At 33.1% G+C, this 22,435-nt stretch overlaps 1 protein-coding gene across 1 annotated transcript; it reads right to left on the bottom strand.

The window, feature by feature from the left end:
* Positions 1–16,264: 16,264 nt before the first annotated feature.
* On the bottom strand, positions 16,265–21,569 carry LOC114181373 (glucan endo-1,3-beta-glucosidase 3-like). The gene is made up of 4 exons (XM_028067804.2): positions 21,225–21,569; positions 17,914–19,167; positions 16,797–16,824; positions 16,265–16,612 (listed from the first exon to the last, which is right to left on the bottom strand). Exons 1-4 carry the CDS (start codon positions 21,280–21,282, stop codon positions 16,462–16,464), a joined length of 1,491 nt encoding a protein of 496 aa, XP_027923605.1. The 5' UTR covers positions 21,283–21,569; the 3' UTR covers positions 16,265–16,461.
* Positions 21,570–22,435: the final 866 nt, after the last annotated feature.

The following is a 22,435-nucleotide window of genomic DNA, read 5'->3' on the forward strand; positions in this document are numbered from 1 at the left end:
TTGTTGATGATGTGCAGGTTAATAAGCCATGGACTCAATGGAATGTGGAAGAAAGTAGGGGAGCCCAATATGATTGCAATGCAAAGAATATCCTCACTTCATCTCTCAACATGGATGAGTTTTTTCGTGTTTCATAATGCAAGAGTGCCAAGGAAATGTGGGAGGTTCTTGAAGTGACTCATGAAGGAACCAATGATGTTAAGAGAGCAAGAAAGCATGTTTTGATTCAAGAGTATGAGCTATTCAAGATGAAACAAGGAGAATCCATAGCGGATGTGAAAAAGAGATTCACTCACATAGTCAACCATCTCATAAGTTTGGGTAAGGAATTTGACAAGGAAGAGTTAAACATTAAGGTGCTAAAGTGTCTTAATAGATCTTGGCAACCAAAGGTCACGACCATCTCAGAAACAAGAGATCTATCCACTTTGACTACAACTGTATTGTTTGGTAAGCTTAGGGAGCATGAGATTGAGATGCAAAGGCTTAATGAGCTTGAGTCAAGTGAGAAAAAGGTTAAGAACATAGCCTTGAAGACTAACACCAAGAAGAATGAAGAACTCGAGGATGAGGTGGCTGAATCAAGTGAAAGTGAGAACTTGAATCTCCTTGTCAAGAGGTTTGGTAAGTATCTCAAAAGGAAAGGTATAAAAGGTAATTCCAAGAGGTATACTTCCAAACACAATGAATCAAACTCTTCTAATTTTACATGTTATAACTGTGGAAAACAAGGACATATCAAAATTGAATGTCCAAATGCTAACAAAGAAAAGGAGAAGAGTGTTGATAGGAAAAAGGAGAATAAGCCAAAAGAGAAAGGCGCATACATTGCTTGGGAGGACAATGATGATTCAACTACAAGTAGCTCCTCACAAGATGAGAGTGAAGAAGCCAACTTGTGCCTTATGGCTGGTTATGAGTCATCTTCCTCGAGCCAAGTAAGTTCTCTAGACATAAATGACTATAATCAATTGTTGCATGATTTTGAAGAATTGCATAATGAAGCAAACAAGATTTCTGCATTAAACAATCGGTTGAAAGGCTTAAACAAATGGCTGGAAAACAAAGTTAGCCAACTGGAAAAAGAAACAACCGATTTAAAAACTGATTTTGAGCATTTAGAAATGATTTACAGTAATTCAATCGACTGTTTTAGAAATCAACCGACTGGAAAACCCTGTGAAAACTACACAGTTTTGAAAAATCAAGTGAAATACCTTATAAAGACCTATGCAAGGTTCACAAGAGGGGAAGCAAACTTAGAGGTTGTTCTTGGTTCTCAAAATTGTGTGTTTAGCAAAGCTGAACTTGGTTACAATCCTTCTTTTCAAAAGAAAACCAAGAAGTTCTCTAGTTTCTTTTCAAAAAGTATGCCAAGTGATATGCCATTCATTTCATGCAACTACTGTATGCAAAAAGGTCATGTTATTAAGAATTGTCATGCTAGAAAATATGATGTTCCTAAAGGGATTATGAAATGGATCCTAAAAGGATCTAGAAAGGCATAACCATGATGGACCCAACCTATCAAAGGGTACCAAGTAAACTAAATCTGTTTTGCATGTCATGAAAGGTGATAAGAAAGATTTGTGGTATCTTGATAGTGGTTGTTCGAGACATATAACAGGAGATAAAACCAAATTTGCAAAGTTGGAGTTGAAGGAGGAAGGGTTTGTAACCTATGGAGACAACAACAAAGGAAAAATCCTTGGAAATGGAGTCATAGGCAATGGATCCTCTTTTAACATCAAGAATGTGTTGCTAGTAGAAGGACTCAAACACAATTTGATAAGTATAAGTTAACTATGTGATAAAGGCTTTAAAGTCATGTTTGAACCAAATAGTTGTTTGATATATGATGCATATGGTAATATTGTTTTGATAGGCAAAAGAGTCAACAATATATATCTACTTGACCTGCATCATGCATCATTTAACATCCATTGTTTGCTTACAAAAGAGGATGATACTTGGTTATGACATAGAAGACTTTGTCACATACACATGCAACATTTCAATCGGCTGAATAGAAAACAATTGGTTGAAGGACTACCAAAACTCAAGTTTGAGAAGGATAGAGTGTGTGAAGCATGTCAAATAGGAAAACAGACCAAGGTCTCTTTTAAATCCAAAAATTTTGTTTGAACTGAAAGACCTTTAGAGATGCTTCACATGGGTCTATTTGGTCAGTCTCGAACCATGAGTCTTGTTGGCAATCTTTATGCATTAGTCATTGTTGATGATTTCTCTAGGTACACATGGACTTTGTTCTTAGCTGCCAAAAATGACATTTTTCATGCTTTTAAAAGACTTGCCAAGATGGTTGAAAATGAAAAGAGTTTCAAGATAGTGTCTATTCGAAGTGAACATAGTGGGGAATTCCAAAATGAAAAGTTTGAACACTTTTGTGAAAAGCATGGTATTAACCATAATTTTTCTGCACCAAGAACCCCACAACAAAATGGTGTTGTTGAAAGGAAAAATAGGTCACTTGAGGAACTAGCTAGAACTATGTTGAATGAAAACTCACTACCTAAGTATTTTTGGGCTGATGTAGTCAACACTGCTTGCTATGTTTTAAATAGAGTGTTGATTAGGCCAATTTTGAAGAAAACCCCTTCTGAGCTTTTCAAAGGGAAGAGGCCTATTTTAAGTCACCTAAAAGTATTTGGATGTAAGTGCTTCATCTTAAATAATGGCAAAGAAAGTCTTGACAAAGTTGATGCAAAAGCGGATGAAGGTGTTTTTCTAGGCTATGCTACACAAACTCGTGCATATAGAGTCTATAATAAGAGATTGATGACTGTTGAAGAGTATATGCATGTTGTATTTGATGAAACTAACCCAAAGTTGCAAGATCAAGTGTCAAAGAATGCAGATGAGGAAGATCTACTGCAGAAGCAGATTTCTGCTGCAGAAAAGCTCACTGCTGTAGGAAATCAGTTGGCTGAAAAGGAAAAATAGTCGACTGAAAAAGCTGTTGACAACAACTTGCCCAAGGATTGGATCTAGCCTAGAGGTTTATCAAAGGACAACATCATAGGTGATATGAAACAGGGAGTATCTACTAGACGTAGGATTGTATTTTATGAACATGTTGCTTTTATATCTCAAATTGAACCTAAAAATGTGAATGATGCTTTAAATGATAATAATTGGATTGTGGCTATGCAAGATGAACTCAATCAATTCACAAGAAATGATGTGTGGTTTCTAGTGCCTAAAACTGATGATATGAATATAATTGGAACTAAATGGATTTTTAGAAACAAAATGGATGAAGATGGTAATATTGTAAGAAACAAAGCTAGACTAGTTGCTAAAGGTTATAATCAAGAAGAAGGCATTGAAACTTATGCACCTGTAGCTAGGCTAGAAGCTGTGAGATTACTCTTAGCATATGCTTGCATGTGTAACTTTAAATTGCATCAAATGGATGTGAAAAGTGCATTCTTGAATGGTTTCCTAAATGAAGAAGTGTATGTATCACAACCTCCTTGACTTGAGAATAATCTCTATCCTAACCATGTTTTCAAATTGAAAAAGGCCTTATATGGTTTGAAACAAGCACCAAGACAATGGTATGAAAGGCTAAGCAATTTTCTCTTATCAAAAGGTTTTGTTAGAGGTGCAATGGATAAAACACTCTTCATTAGAAAACATGAAAATGATGTTATACTTCTTCAAGTGTATATTGATGATATCATCTATGGTTCAAATAATAACACATTATGTGAAGAGTTTGTTGCAGCTATGTAGGGAGAATTTGAGATGTCCATGATGGGTGAGCTTACCTACTTTCTAGGGCTGTAAGTCAAGCAACTCAAGCATGGAACATTTTTAAACCAATCAAAATATTGTTTTGACTTGTTGAAAAAGTTCAAAATGAAGAATTTCAAGGAAGCTGCCACTCCAATTGCAACAAATTGTCTTATGGATGCAGATGAGGCTGGCTAACCAGTGGATTCAACCAAATATAGAGGGTTGATTGGGTCTTTGCTCCATCTTATAGCAAGTAGGCCAGACATTCAGTTTGGAGTATGCTTATGAGCTAGGTTCCAAGCAAATCCAAAGGAATCACACTTTAAGGCTGTAAAAAGGATTCTAAAGTACCTTAAACGAATAACTAATGTTGGTTTATGGTATCCATGTGATTCTAGCATATCTCTTAGTGGCTTTTCAGATTCAAACTATGTAGGGTGCAAATTGGATAGGAAAAGCACAAATGGTACTTGCCATTTGCTTGGATCAAGTCTAATCTCATGGAATAGCAAAAAGCAAGCATGTGTGGCACTTTCCACAACTGAAGCTGAATATATTGCTGCTGGACATGGCTGTTCACAAATCATATGGTTGAAGCATCAACTTTTGGACTATGGTGTAAGGCTAAGCAAGGTACCTTTGTATTGTGATAATACTAGTGCAATCAACTTTACCAAGAATCCAATACAACATTCTAAAACCAAGCATATAGAGATTAGGCATCATTTCATTCGTGATCATTTTCAAAAGGGAGATTGTGAAATCAAATTTGTTAAAATTGAAAATCAATTGGCGGATTTGCTTACAAAACCATTGACTAGAGATAGGTTTAATAAGCTAAGAACTGAACTAGGCATATTAGACATCAAGAAGGTGGTTTGATGTGTTTGCAGCATGTTAATCTTATGTACTCATGCACTGGTTTTATAAAAATCTCCTATTGTATGCAAAAGTTGAAAACTGTCAAACTCAACTTGTTGATTTTACATTTCAACGTGTTGATTTCATTTAAATCTGCCTCTGTTTGCAAAAACAGGATTTGTCAACCTATTGATTCTGTATTTCAACATGTTTATTTCACTTAAATTGCCACTGAATGCTGAAAAATTGATTTGCCATGATTTTTAATCTGCTGTTTTCACAATTCAATATGTTGATTTCATTAAAACTGAATCTGGAAAAATAAAGTTCAATTTTACGATTTTCAATCGATTGATTTTCAAAATCAGTCAACTGATTTCACTTAACCAGATTTTGTTTTTAACCTCTGATGCTCTGATGTTGTTTTAATCGACTGATTTTGTTTCTCAACATGATGATTTTACTTAAACTGTGCATTTACTCACGGATTGAATTGTTAAGCTGACTCAGTCAAAGAAAGCATCTTTTTGTCAGATACTATCTGCTCTTTACTGCCCATTTCATCAGCCATGTGTTACTTTTACTGATTTGTTTGACCAAAAAGCATTGTAGTGTACAATTTCAATGTGCATGCAACTCACATGATCTGAACTGATTGATTCACTCATAAAAACACATTAAAAACATCATGAATGCATGAGATATTGTTTTGGACTGCATTAAATTGATTTGGGTAACCTAAAACGAATTAATTAGAAAAATATACACCATTTAATCAACTATTTCTGAAAATCAGCTTGTTGAATTATAAATACTGCATTTGTATTGCTGCATTTGTATCATACATCTCTTAGAAACAACCATACCAACACTCATCATGCCTTGTCGTTCTCAAAGAGCTATCCAATCTGATGATGAGCACTCCACTCCTCCTACCCCAAGGTCTCCAAATCATGAAAGCCATGGAATAATTGAAGCATGGTTTGAGGATCATGAGGACAACATTCAAGTGTTCCTCATTGAGATGAATAAGAAGTAGATTAGCATTCCTAAGGTGTTGAGGTTCTCTTGGCTAAGGGCTGAAGGCTTTGAGAGCCTATTCCAACAATTAAAGCATCAAAAGTTGAAGTCCTTCCTTGAACTTTCAGGGAAAATCTATCCAGACTTGGTGAAGGTGTTTTTCACCAACTTGGAGTTCAAAAATTATGTCACGTTGTCCAACATCAAGGGTGTTCAAATGGAGATCAAGAGGAGAGCATGGAAAGATGTGGTTGGACTCAAATCAAGTGGTGTGAAAGTTAGGAAAGGTGAAACTAGGGTTGTTCTAGAATTCAATAAGATGCAATACTATGACCAATGCTTAAGGAATCCTGCTACTGAAATCAAACACTTCCATGTTGGTGGTCTCAAGGTGGATCAAAGGTTGCTTGGTATGATTGTCACAAAAATCCTTGTTCCACGTGGTAGTAACCATTCAACATTGAATAAGTGAGATTTGATACTTATGTACTGCATTCAAAACAACATCCAAGTGGATTGGATCTATGTGTTTCATGATCACATGCTCAAGGCCAAGAGGCTCACGGATTTTAGGCTGCCATATGTGGTTTTGGTATCTAAATTCATTGAATACTTTGCAATTAATGTAGAAGATGAGCTAGAGGAGTCAACTGGACTATTGAACCATACCTCCAACCAAAATCTGCACAAAATGGGCTTTCTCAAGGTAGGAAATGGATGGACAGCTGTTGGAGCTGTTGTTGGTGGTGCACATGACCATGAAGTTGGTCCAAGTGGTGCACATCACAACTTTTGCAATGAGAGGTTCAATGCATTGGATGCCAAATCCATGACATCCATGATATGCTCCACTCATTCCATACCAGAAATGATCCTCAGGATGATTGAGTGTGGTGGTTATTTAGGATCATGCATTACATCCTTGTGTTTTTGATTTTTCAGTTTGAGTTCTGTCTGTTTCAGTTGGTTGTTTTTCATTTCAGTTGGCTGATTGTATCAGCTTTATGCATTTTGTTCTCTGTTTTCAGTTTCTGTTGGCTGTATCCCCTACCAATATTAATGAAATGACATGCAATGCTTATTATCTTTTTGCATGTGTTCTATTTGATGAATCCAAAGGGGGAGAAAATTTGGAAAATTGGAAACAAATTTTAATAATCACATTGAACTAAGCATTAAAATTGGAATCACTAATCAAGTCTGAATATTATTGATAGGGGGAGCATGGCCACATTTATATACTTGCTAGCTTGTGTGTATTGCTACTGTAAAATGTTTTTCAGGTTCAAGAGCTTCAAGCTAATGTATCACTTCATCAATTGGTGGAAGATAGAAGAAAATAGATGAAAGGAAATAGAGGTTGGCTTCTTGAAGATTTGATGAAGATTGAATCAAGCTCTTTTGAACTATCTTAAAGCCATTACCATTGAAATGAAGCCTACATTGATGAATGAAAGGAGATTTCATGATATCCATGGTGATCAAGGCTGGAACGTGTGCTCTCCATGTAGTTACATTATTAAGAAAGTGTATTTGTAGTTTGTAATTCATGTTGTAGACCTTATAGCATTAATTAGATGTAGTTTGGTCTTTATTGTGTTTTTAATCTGTTGAATGATTTTTCAACAGGTTAAAATGTCTTTTTTAATCTGTTGAATGGCTTTTTAACAGGTTAAAAGGTTGGCTGCAGTAGTCTTAAACTGCAACAAATTCAATCAGTTGATTTAGTTTTTAATCGATTGATTTCACTTAAGTCTAGTGAAATCAACCGATTGATTAGAAAATCAACCTATTGAATTTCGTAACACTTTGACTATAAAAGCTGTGATTTTCGAAAGAGAGGTAAGTTGATCATTTTAGAGCACGAATTTATTCTGGAAACGTGTGGAAACTCTCTCCTTCCTGATCATACAGTTTGCAGCAGTGGTTTATTGATCTTGGATCAATTCTTGGAGCTTTTGGCTTGGTTTGAAGCTTGGAGAAAGTGGTTTGTGGTAGGCTAGGTTGTGCTACCACTGAGGTTTGATCTTTCTCAAGTTTTGTGTGTGTGTCTGGTGGTTTTCCAAGTCTGCAAGAGGGTTCTTGTTGTGCTGGTGTGATTCTCGTGTGATTCAAGAGTCTTTTGTGGTGTTTTTACATATTTTGGAAGTGTAAAGGTGGATACTTTGTAAAACTTTTGAAATAGTGCAAAGTCAAGCTAAGGTTGCCTTGACAAACTGAATGTAGCTCAGGTTTGAGTGAACCAGTATAAAAATCTCGTGGTGTCCTCTCTTCTCTAACCTTTCTCTCTTGCATTTTCATTTTAAAGTTTAAAGAACTTGTGCTTTAATCATCTTTTTCATGTTCTTGCATGTTTTCATAGCATTTGCAACATTGAGCATGTTTACATAATCATTTGGAACCTATCTTGATCATTCTTGTGCATTGTTCCTGGTTTAAAATTCAAATTCGCATTTCTGCATTTTTCCCAGTATTTCAGTCAACTGTTTTCCTGTTTCAATCGGTTGATTATACCAGAACAAAATTCGTTTAGTAAAATCAATCAATTAACTCTGCTTTTTATCGATTGAAAGTGTATAGTTCAGTACTGTTTGCATCCTAACTTGGTGATCTATTTGATTCGATTAAAGGTGGTTTTTAGCTTGCAAAGATAGCCTAAATTTTTAACTAGCCAATTCAACCCCTCTTCTTGGCTTTTCAACCATTTCAAAACTAATAATAGCTATTTTAGAAAATCTGTTAATGAATCTTCTATAATATCCTGCCAAACCGAAAAAATTGTGAATCTCATTCACTATTTTTTGTGGTTCCCATTGTAAAACTGCTTCTACTTTAGTCGGATCCATTAACACTCCCTTATTGGAAATCACATTTCCTAAGAATTTTACTTCCTCTAACCAGAATTCACACTTTGAAAATTTGGCATACAATTTCTTTTCTTTCAAGATTTGCAAGACAATCTGAAGGTGTTCCTTATGTTCCTCATGTTCCTCAAGAGTTTTAGAATAAATAAGAATGTCATTTATAAAAATAACCACAAATTGATCTAAAAATGGATGGAAGATCATATTCATATAATCCATAAATATTCCAAGAGCACTGATCACAACAAAAGGCATCACTTGATATTCATAATGGCCATACCTAGTTCTAAAAGCAGTTTTTTGTATGTCTTCTGCTTTATTCTAATTTCATGATATCCTGACCTTAAATCTATCTTAGAAAATATAGAGGCTCCTCATAATTGGTCCATCAAGTTATCTATTCTAGGAAGAAGGTATTTATTCTTTATAGTAAATTTATTTAATTGACGATAATCTACACACAACCTAAAACTTCCATCTTTCTTCTTAACTAGTAAACTTGGGGCTCCCCACGGTGACGCACTAGGCGAATGAACTGTTTTTCAAGTAACTTTTCCAATTGTTTCTTCAGTTCTGCTAATTCAGAGGGTGACATCAAATTTATTGAAAATTCAATTTCTCTATTGGGTGGTAAACCAGGAATATCATTGGGAAAGACTTCAGGAAAAGTTTGAACAATTGCTATATTTTTCAACTCAACTTCCTTTTTTATTTCCATAGAAGATAATAACAAGTACCCTTGAATTTCATTCCTTAAAGGCTTACTTTTGAATTGGTAGGTGATTTTAAAAGATTCTCAGAGTTTGGAAGTATTACTGATTTCTCAGCACAATTCAAAAGGACTTGATTGGAAGATAACCAGTCCATACCTAAGATTACATCTAATTGAGATAAAGGTAGACATATTAAATTTACAAGGAATTTCATATTCTCAATGAATAGTGGACAGTCTAAACAAGCTTTATTGGTAATTACCGAGTCATTTGTGCGAGTTGAAACAACCAAACTAGTTTTTAGAAAAGAGGTCGACATATTAAGATGTTAAACACAATAATTGGAAATGAATGAGTAAGTTGCACCTGATTCATACAGTACATTTAAATTTTTTCCTTTAATAAAACACATACCTTGAATTAGATCATGGTTTTCAGCAACTTCAGCTCCAGTCATGATGTACACTCTTCTTGTTGTGGTAGGTCTTGTCTTGGTTGTAGCTGGATTGAAATGTGGCTTCTGTTGTCCACACTCAGAGAACAGGTGACTAGGTTTCCCACACTTGAAATAGACTGGTCCCTTAAGATGAAAATCTTTAGCATGGTGACCTTGTCCACATTTAAAGCATATGATATAATCATATACAGGTCTACTAGAATTTCCTATTGAAGATTGGTTGGATTAGGTCCTCCATTGTGGGTGATTGTAAGGTTTTCCCTCATTGTGTTTATTTTTATTTGTCTGGGGTCCAAAATATTTTGGTTTGTTATTTTGGTTGTTCTCAAAATCTTCTAAAAATCTACACTTATGAATAAGCGTAGGAAAATCAGCAATTTCTAGTATTCCTACTGCTTTTCTCAATTCATTCCTAAGTCCATTTTCAAATTTTATACATTTCATCCTTTCCTCTGGATGATAAAAGAAAGTAGAGTATTTTCCTAATTCTTCAAACTTGGAAGCATATTCCCCTACTGTCATACTTCCTTGCTTCAATTGCATAAACTCTTTCTTTTGCTCTCCTCACATCATTAGGGAAATATTTTTCTAAAAAATTTGTTCTAAATACATCCCAGGTAATAATTATTCTTCCTCCTTCAAGTAATCTCCTAGTACCATCCCACCAATATTCAACTTCTCCTATTAACATAAATACAACATAATTCACCTTTTGGTTGTCAGCACAGTTCATAACTCGAAATATTTTCTCCATCTCCTTAATCCATAATTCAGCTTTTTCTGGATCATACCCTCTAGAAAATTGTGGGGGCTTGTTTCTCCTAAATTTAGCTAAACCTTGTTATTTAGGGTTTCCTTCAAGCCTTTGATTCCTTATTAGAGCAGCAGCCATGTCTCGGATAACTTGCATTGCTTCAGTTAGTCCTCCTATTGTTTACCATCTAGAATCGTATGAGTTAGTAAAAAAATAATATAATGAGCACATTTCACAGATATCGCATGAAATGTGGCTCTGATACCATCTAATGTGACGACAAAAAAATTTCTATTTATTTATTTCTTATTATTATTTTCTATAATATACTTATAAAATTTAAAGGCAAAATTATACAATTATGTCTAATTATACTTAACTATTATTTATTTATTTAGAGGCATAATTTTACAATAACATATCACATAATTAAAATATTCACACACACACATTTAATACATCTTATATCCACACCATTTAGTACATCTTATATTTTCTACACTAGAAGGTAACTCCGATTTGTCCTTCGATGACAACCGGCGCGTTTGGAGCAGAGAAAAAAGTAATAGTAGAGTTTTCCGTTCCCTGAAATGTTACATAATTATTCACTGCATTGGTTTTCCATGCATTCCCCAGGAGAACAGCCACAATGTCGGCGAAGAAGGGATCAAGCATGTTGGGAGCAACCATCTATGATAAGGTTATAAAATTTTGTTTTTTACACAATCATAAAATAGGAAATGAGACAGATATCACATAAAACAATACAACATATTATAAAAAGATAAAATGAAATGAAAATTCTCCCAAATCCATAAAACTGGATTTTATTATACTTTATAAAGATATTGATTAATTTTGTAGTGACTAGTCAGGATAAATGAGCTCATAGGCAACAAAGTAACTCAAGAACATCTCATCTTGAATAATACTACAATAATCAAATCTTTATTTATCATAAATTTTATTTCAATATTAAACCATATAATTATATAAATAAATAGATAGGATCAATGAATAATTAAAATAAATATAAATAAATGAAAATGACTAGTACGTTACTAGAGATAAATATAAATAAGTAAATGACAGTAAATATAAATTCAGTAAATAGGACTAGTGCACAACTAGAGATAAAAATAAATAAATAAATAGGAACGAGAACTAAATATAAATTAGAATGAGGTTAGGGACACCTCACTTATAGAGATAAAAATAATTATGAATAGATAAAAATAATCAAAGTAAATAAAATGATAGATGTCTCCTCCCCTTACCTTAGTTATTGGGAAAGATATATCCCAAAACTTTATGAATGTTTTAGCTTTCTTCTTCTTCTTTTTTTCTCTTCACTGCCAATTTCACACTCACAAACTCCTCTTCTCCTTTTTTTTGGGATCTTACTGTCTTTGTTTTCCTTTCACATTCACCACCCCTATTTATACTACATGCATAATCATTACGTTTAGTTCATTTGGTTAGAAAACACTATTCAATTTTTTCTTCTTTCAAATTCTCTCGTTAGTTTTGTTTCTTATGGATTAAGCTCTCCATTTTCTTTTTCTGTTTTAACCTATAATTGCATTAAATCTCAAATGGCATTTATGGTCATCTTATCTAATTCAATTACGTGGAGATTGTGATGAGGGTTTTTTTTCTCTTTTTCTCTATTTTTTTTTCATTATATAACAATATGTCAGTTTACCTATTATTATATACATATATACAAGTTTATTCGTAATAAATATATATACATATTTACGTAAACTTAACTTATATATTTTATTATATATATATATATATATATATATATATATATATATATATATATAATTTAAAAAAAATTCTTTTTTATTTCATCAATTAAAAATAAAATTATATTATAATTTAGTTTTATTTTTAATTGATAAAATAAAAAAGAATTTTTTAAAATTATATATATAATTTTATTTTATCTTATCTTTGGATGTTACAAGAAAAGTCATGAACCAACATGAAAAAAAGACAAAAGTTGAACATTCATCCCTTTTTTGAGGTAGTAAGCTTAATATTACTTTATCATTAGACTAAGAGTAACACATCCCTTTATTGTTTTGCTCATTGTCTTGCCATTCTTTAAATCCAAGGTAATACATTATATTGTTAAATTACTTTATGATTATATTATTTCTATACATCTTATTTATAGTATCATAAATTTTGTAATATCATGTTAATATATGTTTGTGTATTTTTAATATTATAGATATTACAGTCATGCATGGTTAAATTAAGATTCACAAAGACTTATCCATTATCAAGATTTGGAAGTTACTCATGAAAGGAATAAATGTTTAAGAGGCACTTTGATTATGTAGGTGTAAGGAGACAAGTATATATAGAGTTTGCAAACTTTTCGGATGGAAGGGAAGATTTTGCGGATGTTGAGGGATAGAAGTAAAATGGATGCAAAATAATGGTGGATTGTTCATGGAGCTAATGCACTAACACTTCAAAAGATAACTCTTATGTTACTTGGAAAACCATGTTTTTTGTCTTATTGTGAAGCTCTTATGCTACTTTTTTTTATAGATTCTTTCAAAAGAAATAAGATGGCACGTAAAAGGGTGGAGGATTTAGTATTTTACCACAATAATCTTTGTTTTCTCTCAAGAAACTCCTTAAAATGCATAGAAGATGAAACTAAATTGTCAAATATTACAAGAAATGACCTTTCATTGGATGACAATGAAATTGTTGAAATTACTAACTTGTCTCTTGAAAAACCAAAATTAGAAATTATATTTTTCAACGAGGATAAACAAACATGAGAGTCAAACATAATGATTCACACAAGTTTTTTCTTTAGTTATATATATTTTGGTTAAATGTTTTTTTATAAATGTTTCTCTTTATTTTTTTTAGATTATGAAATATAATTAATACATTTTAATAAATATATTGTCATGTTCTATCTCCTAGATTTTTCAATTTAGTTGTATCTCTATGTGTCAGTGCTTCATAGCTTTTCACCCTCAAATACATGGACAATTGGAAGCGTTAAATAAAAGTGTAAAGGGTTATCTAAGATGCAGTAGTGGTAGTATGCCTACAAAGCGAGTAGATTATTTTAGTTATGCACAATATTGGTACAACACCAAGTTCCATGTGACAATTGAAATCACCCGTTCGAATTATGTACCAACCATTAAGGATGTGTTTAGATTGCAATTAGAAAAATTAAGTTTGGATGAATGAAACAAAAAATATCATCCAACGAAAAAACTTTATGGTTTTGCTTTCAAAGCAACCCATGTTTGGAGCTCAATGAAACAAAACAAATATTTGCTAAACATCATTTGTGACTTTCAATGCAAATAAAACTTGGGTTTGAACTCCCAAGTGTTAAACCAAACACACATTAACTTTCCATTTCTTGTTGGAAATTCTATTGTGCAAGCAGTGAAAAACAAGACAGGGTGTTGCAGAAGAATTTGAAAAAGTACAAGATGGGATGAAACATCAACAAAACAAAAACAAAAAAGGAGTTTGCACTTAGGGATTGGTTGTAGTTAAAGATCCAACAATGCAGACAACATTTAATTGCTAATGCTAGATTTGTTAGGTTTAGAATAAACTTAAATGAATTAGCTATTGTAGTATTAATAGTAGTTAATGAGTTAGTCGTTGTGGGTAGTTAATGAGTTAGCCGTTGCAGGTAGTTAATGAACTAGTCATTGTGGATAGTTAATGTACTAGCCCTTTATAGCCATTGTGAGTACAACAGGCCAAAAATTGAGTCTATAAATTATATTGTGAATTATATGAATGAACAATAACAACAACAACACAAGATTTGAATAAAGTTTTTTCACAAGTGCGAATGGAATAGAAGAAACAACCAACCTCGCAGAAGAAGTTGAAGAAGAAGCGATGTTGATGGTGGCATGTAGCTTGGAGGTTGAGCACAAGCAAGTGGAGAACTCGACAAGACAGCCGAGTAGGGTGGAGAACATGATAAGACAACCAAGTATAGTGGAGAACGTGACAAGACAGTCAAGTATAAACTAGTCATTGTGGATAGTTAATGTACTAGCCCTTTATAGCCATTATGAGTACAACAGGCAGGAAATTGAGTCTATAAATTATATTGTGAATTATATGAATGAACAATAACAACAACAACACAAGATTTGAATAAAGTTTTTTCACAAGTATGAATGGAATAGAAGAAACAACCAACCTCGCAGAATAAGTTGAAGAAGAAGCGATGTTGATGGTGGCATGTAGCTTGGAGGTTGAGCATAAGCAAGTGGAGAACTCGACAAGACAGTCGAGTAGGGTGGAGAACGTGATAAGACAACCAAGTATAGTGGAGAACGCGATAAGACAGTCAAGTATAAAGGAGAACTCGACAAGAAAACTGAGTAATGAGGAAAGGTCGGCAAGATAAATGAGTTGGTTGGAGAGGTTGTTGGATCGTGTAGATAGCCTAGACAGCTCAGTGGAGCATGAGGCCAGCTCGGTAGGGCATATATAACTCAGTTAAGTCGATGGAGCAAGTGGAGTATTAAGATAGCTCAGTGGAGCATGTGAAAAGCTTAAGTAGCTCAAAATTTGAAGAAGAGCTTATAATCCAAAGGTTAGAGATTGCAAAATGAGATTTGCAACAGAGAATTGAAAAGGAGGTTAGAAACAATTTAATTCTACAAGCAATCTTAGAGAGACGAAAGCAGGCTTTTCAAAACCAATGCTTAGAACTTGAATAAGATGTTTCAAGTTTGCAAGAACAATTGCAAGTTGAGAAGGATCTGAGAGTTGCACTAGATGTGCAAGATGAGATGTGGCGACTTGAAAAGGATGAGGAGATTGATGTGATTGAGTGCAACAATACATGTGCATGGTCTAATCTTTCAAAAGGAGGTCAGTTTATTGACAAGAACTCGGTTAATGACAAGACGGCCATAAAGAAAAAGGAGAACCCGATGAGTAACAAGTCAACCAAAGAAGAACAAGTTGGCCAAAGAGAGGAACAAGACAGTCAAAGAAAAGATCAAGTCAAGTATGAAGAAAGTAGAGAACAAGAAGATTACTGTGAAAGAGGAGTCGTCCATGAAGAAAGCGAAGAACTTAGCTATTCATGAAAGGGACAAGCACAATGTGAGAAAGATTACTGCACGTTGAAAGTCAGGATGAAAAATAGAGGAACCGAGATCAAAGATAAAATAAACATTTAAGTTTATAGAAGAGCTTTGTTGGGTTTAGAATAAACTTAAATGAATTAGTTGTTGAAGTCTTAATAGTAATTAATGAGTTAACCGTTGTGGATAGTTAATGAGTTAATTATTGTAGGTAGTTAATGAACTAGTTATTGTGGATAGTTAATCTACTAACCGTTTATAACCGTTGTAAGTACAACAGACAGAAAATTGAATCTATAAATTATATTGTGAATTATATTAATAAACAACAAGAGATGAATCAAGTTTTTTCAATAGAGCGAAGAATGTTGTCTAAAAGATTAACCATCCAACCATACAAACAAATTGGCTAATAGGTATTATCGGTCATTTCAAATTTTGAAAAGAATTAGAGATGTTGCTTATAAGTTAATGCTTTTCATATTTTCTTACTGAAGAGAAACACCATGTAAATAGAGGCAACAAAGTGAGTAAATAATGATATATAAATAATAAATTTAATATATATATATATATATATATATATATATAATATAATATAATATTGTATAATTATCTATTTTACTATTATGCCAATTATACTTCAACTATTAACTTGACCCAGCGTTTTTTAATAATGGATCCAAGTTTTAAAATACTCATTATAAAAAAGATTAGTCCTAACCAGGTAATTACATCAAGGATTTAAATAAATTCTTCTGGTTTGTTTGTACAAAAATTGAATAATAAACTCACGTTACAATTGGCAATATACATTTTGACCAACCTCGCCACCCTTTAAATTCTCTATATGAGGAACACAAAATTGGGTATGCAAGACTCAAATGATGAACAGGTAATGTGTCTAGTTTTATAAGACAGCTACACTCAAAATTAAAGTAAGAATCAGAGAGCTTGTTAAAGGTCCACCATTGTAATACTGTGACAAGCACCCTGAATTTGTGGAATTGGTAGATGGAGCCAATGCTGTGCCATTTGTGCTGCTACCATTTTTTCCACGGCTATTAAAATATAGAGACACAAAAAAAGTCATAAAAATATGGAAGAATAAATTTTCAGCTTTTTGTGAAGAAATGAGAACTGAAAACTGAAGAATAAGAGACTATTAATATGTCAAGATAAAGAGAAGGCAACAAATAAAATTATATCAAGTATAAAGATATCTACATAAGCTTGAATTTATACCTTCCAGGAAATATACAGGAACCGTGACCTGTGACAATGAAAATAAAATAGATCAGGTATGTTCAAATGATGAACAATATTTGTGACTGCAGGGTTTTTTTCTTATGTGTAACAGAAAAGATATGAGTCAGATGGGAATGGTCAGCAAAGGGAAAAGCTGCAAAAATGGCAACAATATGTAAAATAGTAAAAAATTAATTGACAATTTTAAGAGGCTTAATCTTAAACCGAAAGTAAAGGAATGCAATCACATGCGTTTAAATAACTAGAACTAAAGAAACCACTATTAGAATTTCTTAAAGCTAATCAGTATTGGGAGCCCAACACATGTTTTGAGCCAAACAAGGCAGAGAAAACGGCCATACTATGGCATCTATAATTTCAAAGAAGGTTTTGAGACAATCTCATGATATTTGAATTTCACAATCTTATAAATTTTGCATAAAATACTTTCCCCCAAATAACTCTACAAGAAATTGGATATTATGTGAAGTGTAGGTCTCAAATCAAGTAGTATGAGGTGTTTGCTAGAGTATTCAAGTGTTTGGTTCTCCCCTCTTAATAGTTAGATTTTGAGGGTGGGTTTCCCAAATACTTGCGTACTAATCATAACAGAAGTTTTTCATCAAAATCCAAACAGTTTGTACCTCCATTCATGAAATCTAGTTATGTTGTGTTATATGTGCAAGGGTACCAACTGTAAACATGTATTTTTCATCAGAAGCCTGTTTGGATATAAGCTATAAGTGCTTTTATTAAATTACTTTAGGTTGTTTAGCCTCTGATAGTTTTTTCTGTTCTTGGGGTTTATATATCCTTGTATTCCATCTTTTTCCTCTGATGAAAATTTTCCTTTTTCTGTATTCCTCTATTTTTCTGATCTTTGTTTTCTTTCTCCATCACTCTTGAAGAAACTCTGATAGCTTTCGACAGTTTTTCTACTAGAAACATGGAGCTTTTCCAGGAGAGAAGCCAGAATATGTACTTCTAACTTTGTATTCAAATAGATTCTATGTCCACACTTGTGATGTAGTTTTTTCAGTAACTGTATTGATACTTTTCTATCCTACATAATGTAGATGTGACTCATAACAAATTATATGTAAAAGCTCCTTACTTGGATTTGTAGTGGTGACTGAGGCAACTCCCTTGAAATCACAGGTTCCAGCAGATTTAGCCATCTTCTGATAATAAGCATTGATAGCATATGTAGCATGTGCATCTACAGTATTTGGATCATAACACGGTTGACCCTGCAGCAATGGAGAACAATCCACCTTCCCTGGTCCACAAGCCCAATCAAGTGCAGCCTGAAGCATCTTAGTATCTGCATTACTCTTGGCAACACAAAAGGTTTGGTTTGTTGTGTCATTTGCAAATATAGTACCAGCATTACTCAAGTGCAAGGTATACACTGGAGCTCCATTAGCATAAAACAGCCCCCAATTATTCTCAGACACTGGACCTGTTCTCAAGTCTTCATTATAAAGCTCATAAATATAAGTGCTAACTGAAATTCCAGGTTGCTTAGGAGTCCCACTATTGTTAAGGACGTGCCTGATCAAGTTACTATTGTAAGTGTTAGCATTATCAATAGTTGCATCTGGCTCAGATGAATCTCCTTTGGAGGGCCATCCTGACTCAGTCACTAAAATAGGAATGTTGGTAAAGTTCAAATATGACATTGCAAAATAAGCAGCATCAACAACAGCATCAAAAACATTAGTATAATGCAGCATGGTGTTGGAATCAATAGCTTCTTTATTTGGAGGCAAGGGCCGGAACAAAGCATAGTCTAGAGGGATTACAGCATTGGGTTGCATGAAATCATAATAAGGGTACACATTGAGCATAAGATATGAACCTGTTGATTGCAAAAAGTTGAGCAAGGGAACCATGACAGGGTCCCAAGTTTTGTTAAAAAATGCCTGAGAAGGTGGGAAAGAGTCAAGGATGATAAAAGAAGAGTGCGGAGTAGAGACTTTGATTTGCTGATCAAGATTGGCTGCAACTAGAGCAGCTTGAAGGAATTTTAGTGCTGGGACTAGAACAGGAGCTGCATTTGGGAGGGATGTTAGCACTTCAGAACCAACTGCTATGGCAGTAATGTTGGTAGCAGGAACATGAGCTATGACATTGCGTGCAACCCAAATGGCAGCAGTGGCATTGGACTGACCAATGCCGAGAAGCTGGTCATTGGGAACAGAAACAATTACACGGATTCCTGTGTTGGCTAGTGCACGAAGCATGGCTCTGTCAGCATCATATAGTCTAACATATTGAATACCTTGAGCCTTGAGAAGGGCCACAACTTCTGTTGGACTTGGCATGTTAGTCACATCTGTACCAATGTTGACACCGATAAAAGCATCTGCAGAGAACAACAACACATGAAGCCTTTTGACAAACAGATAATAGGTGTTTCATTTTCAGAAGAGTTAGCCAAAGTTACCAAATGATAATGATGAAATAAAATAGTGAATTGGATTTATCACAAGTAATGCAGTATCTTACTGATATATTTTACTATCATTGAAGGACTAATTTGAAGAATTTTTCACTACTGAAGGGACTATGTAGCATGATAGTTTAGAGACTACTATTCCATAATTTCATTTCATGGACCTTTCAGGGGAGAAGGTGATACATCAGGACCAAATTGATGGTTTAATCTTCTTTTATTTGGTCCCACCTCATTGGCTTTAACCTTGCTTGGTGCAACAAGAAAAGTTACTTTCAGAGGGTTTCAAACACTAAAGTCCATCCATTTAAGACTAATTTTGGCAACTGATCCATAACTCTTGGTTTTCAATGTGCATTGGCAGTATATTTAATTTGTTTGGTGCAACAAGAATATTCCAGCCACAGAGCATAACTTTTCTGGAGAATGGCTTTATACCAAAAAGTAATACAAAGCAAATCTCATACAACCACTTTCAGGCTAGTTTTTTTCTAGTAATCAAAGACACAATCAGCTGGCCAGAGGGATAATGTGTGTCACAAATATAAAAATATTACAATCCATGAACGTGTACATTTTTTAAGAATATTATGATTCATGAAAAAGGAGAATTATTCAATTGTTTTAGAATCCAGATCAATTAACCTGTCTACTTGTGAAGACAGCCAGCTATTACATATAACTATAGTTTTCAGCTCCACAAGTAAGACAGCTAGAAAAGAACAGTGAAGAATTAAATCCTTCCACAGTTTATCTTACAGCCAAAATACTACAAGAACATGAGGCAGAAACTTCAAGAACAAAACACTAATGTAGGGATAGATTGTCTAACTGTTCATCTTGCTAATGTGTAAAAGAAATCACTTTCCTTATCAAATTTAAAGTTATAAAATGAGTTAATTTACAATTTACTTCTAGCATGTTTTACTTAAGTGTAGAGAAATTTTCACTTATTTTTCAAAGGTTTTCTTTTGAAAAAGTGAAAGCAAATAAGAGGGTCTGTTTGAATAACCCTTTTGTTCTAAAAAATTAAAAAGAAAACAGAAGGGGCCTGAAAAGTGGATCAAACATGCTCAAAATAATTACTTTTTCAAATAAGTTGAAACAAATACTGAGTTCTATTCACATAATAATACCACCACCATTCCTCACTAAGGGTATATAAGTCTATGACACTACTATTTTCACAAAAATGTGGTTAAGAGCAACTATAAAAGAACTGTGTGATGAGTTGGGACGCAATGACATTATTCCCAAAATCCCACTAAAAGACAGGAAGGACAGGGCGTAGATTCTGCACAAAGAAAAAATATATTTCCCAAACTTTCTATTTCAGCTTTGTCATTTTCATGTTACATGTAACAAGGTTAAGCCTTAGTAAATAGTTGAGCTAAAAATAATGATTAGAGTAGCCACAAGAGAAGCAAAACTGCTGAAAAATAACACTTTCTTTTTTAAGACACACTCTACTCTCTTTCTTTCTATTGGTTCTTCCATACATTGAAATCTATGTGATTTCACTAATCTGTAAATTCCATCCATCAAAAGTAAAATGGGACCCACTCATTTAATGTGAATTTCACAATTAATAGTGTTCATAATGGGTTGTGTTAAACAACGAGTTGCTAAGATTTTTCAAAAAGTTTTACCCTCACCACATAAAACAGAGGGAAAGAGTTGTAAACCCATATGGAGAATCTTAAGCATGACAGAAATAAAAAAGAAAAAACACAACTTTCATAAGTAAAATGAGTGCACTGCATAATGCCCATATAATGAATAAAAAAATGTATATATAAAGAGAAGGTAGGGAATATTATTTAATAAAAGTCATTAGACAAATGAAAAAACCATTAGAGAATATTCAAGTAGTTGGACTAAGGTCAAGGAATACCCAAAGGAACATAGAAGTAGAAACTGAAAATAGCTTAAAGGAAACAAAGAAGGAAGAAAAGAGAGAAACTTACCACCCAAAGCAGGGACAAATATTGCAAGCAGGTGAAAAATGATGAGCACAGCCATCATAGCTTGCTTAGGAAAAGCCACTGTGCTATAAGCAGAAAAAGAATGGTTTTTGTTGCAGTGTGGTGTGATTGCAGAATGGAAAACAATGGAGAGGGGCTTGAAAAGTTGGGAGGAGGAAGTGGGAGAGGAAAAAACAAAGAAAGATTGCAGCTTTTGAAGGTTGGAAGAGATGGGAGAGAGAAAGTGGTGAGAAAGAAGAAGAAGATGTTGATTTGAGGTGTGATGTGAGGTGGAGGAAGAGGGTGGTCGTGGTCAAAGCTTTGATGAGGATTTTGTATGGGTCTTAGCAACCAATGAGCTCTTAAAAAGAGTTGATGAACAAAAACAAATATTAAAAGTTGGCAAACTCTAACAAGTACAGTATAAGGTATCATGATAAAAATGATTTTTCTATTATTATGATAATGTTACTAGCATTTTATGGACATTTTTTATGGAATAAACTAAATTAAAAATAAAAGTACCCTACTGAACCTCTTCTCTTTGTTTATAGGAATGATTCATTCATTAAGAAATGTGCTTTTGGAATCAATTTCTGAACTGGAAGCTTATTTGTTCTTTATTTTATAATGAATTATTGTTTATATAAATTATTATTAATATTTATATTTTTATATTTTAAATTAAATTTAAAAACAAAATTAAGATTAGTTTAAAAACCTATAATGCATAATTTTTCGATATGGATCCCCTAATTGTGTCTGACGTATATTCATATATTATATTTTAAGAAATTTTACTTATACTTATCAACAAAATATTTAATTTATAAAATAAAAGTATTTTTATAATGAAAATAATTAATAATTTTTTTATATTGACAATTTTGATATATATTGTTTTAATTTAGATTCACACAATAACCATCAAATATTTATCATGTTTTAAGAATTATTGTAGACTTTTCAATATGTATATATCAGATATAATATATATCAGATATGTGTTGTATCCGATACACATATCATATTCATGCATCATAGTTTAAAACTATTACAACACTTTTTAATATTATAATATTCAATTATTAAATTTAATATTTTATTAAAATAAACTTAGCTAAAATATTTTAACGATGGTAAATTTTTGTTACATATGCAAAAAATAATTAAAGTTAACCTTTAATATTTCAAATATTTTTCTATATTATATG

Source organism: Vigna unguiculata, chromosome 4 (assembly GCF_037176805.1).
Source record: "Vigna unguiculata cultivar grain cowpea cultivar isolate G323 ecotype 2 chromosome 4, ASM3717680v1, whole genome shotgun sequence".
NCBI classification, from domain to species: Eukaryota; Viridiplantae; Streptophyta; class Magnoliopsida; order Fabales; family Fabaceae; genus Vigna; species Vigna unguiculata.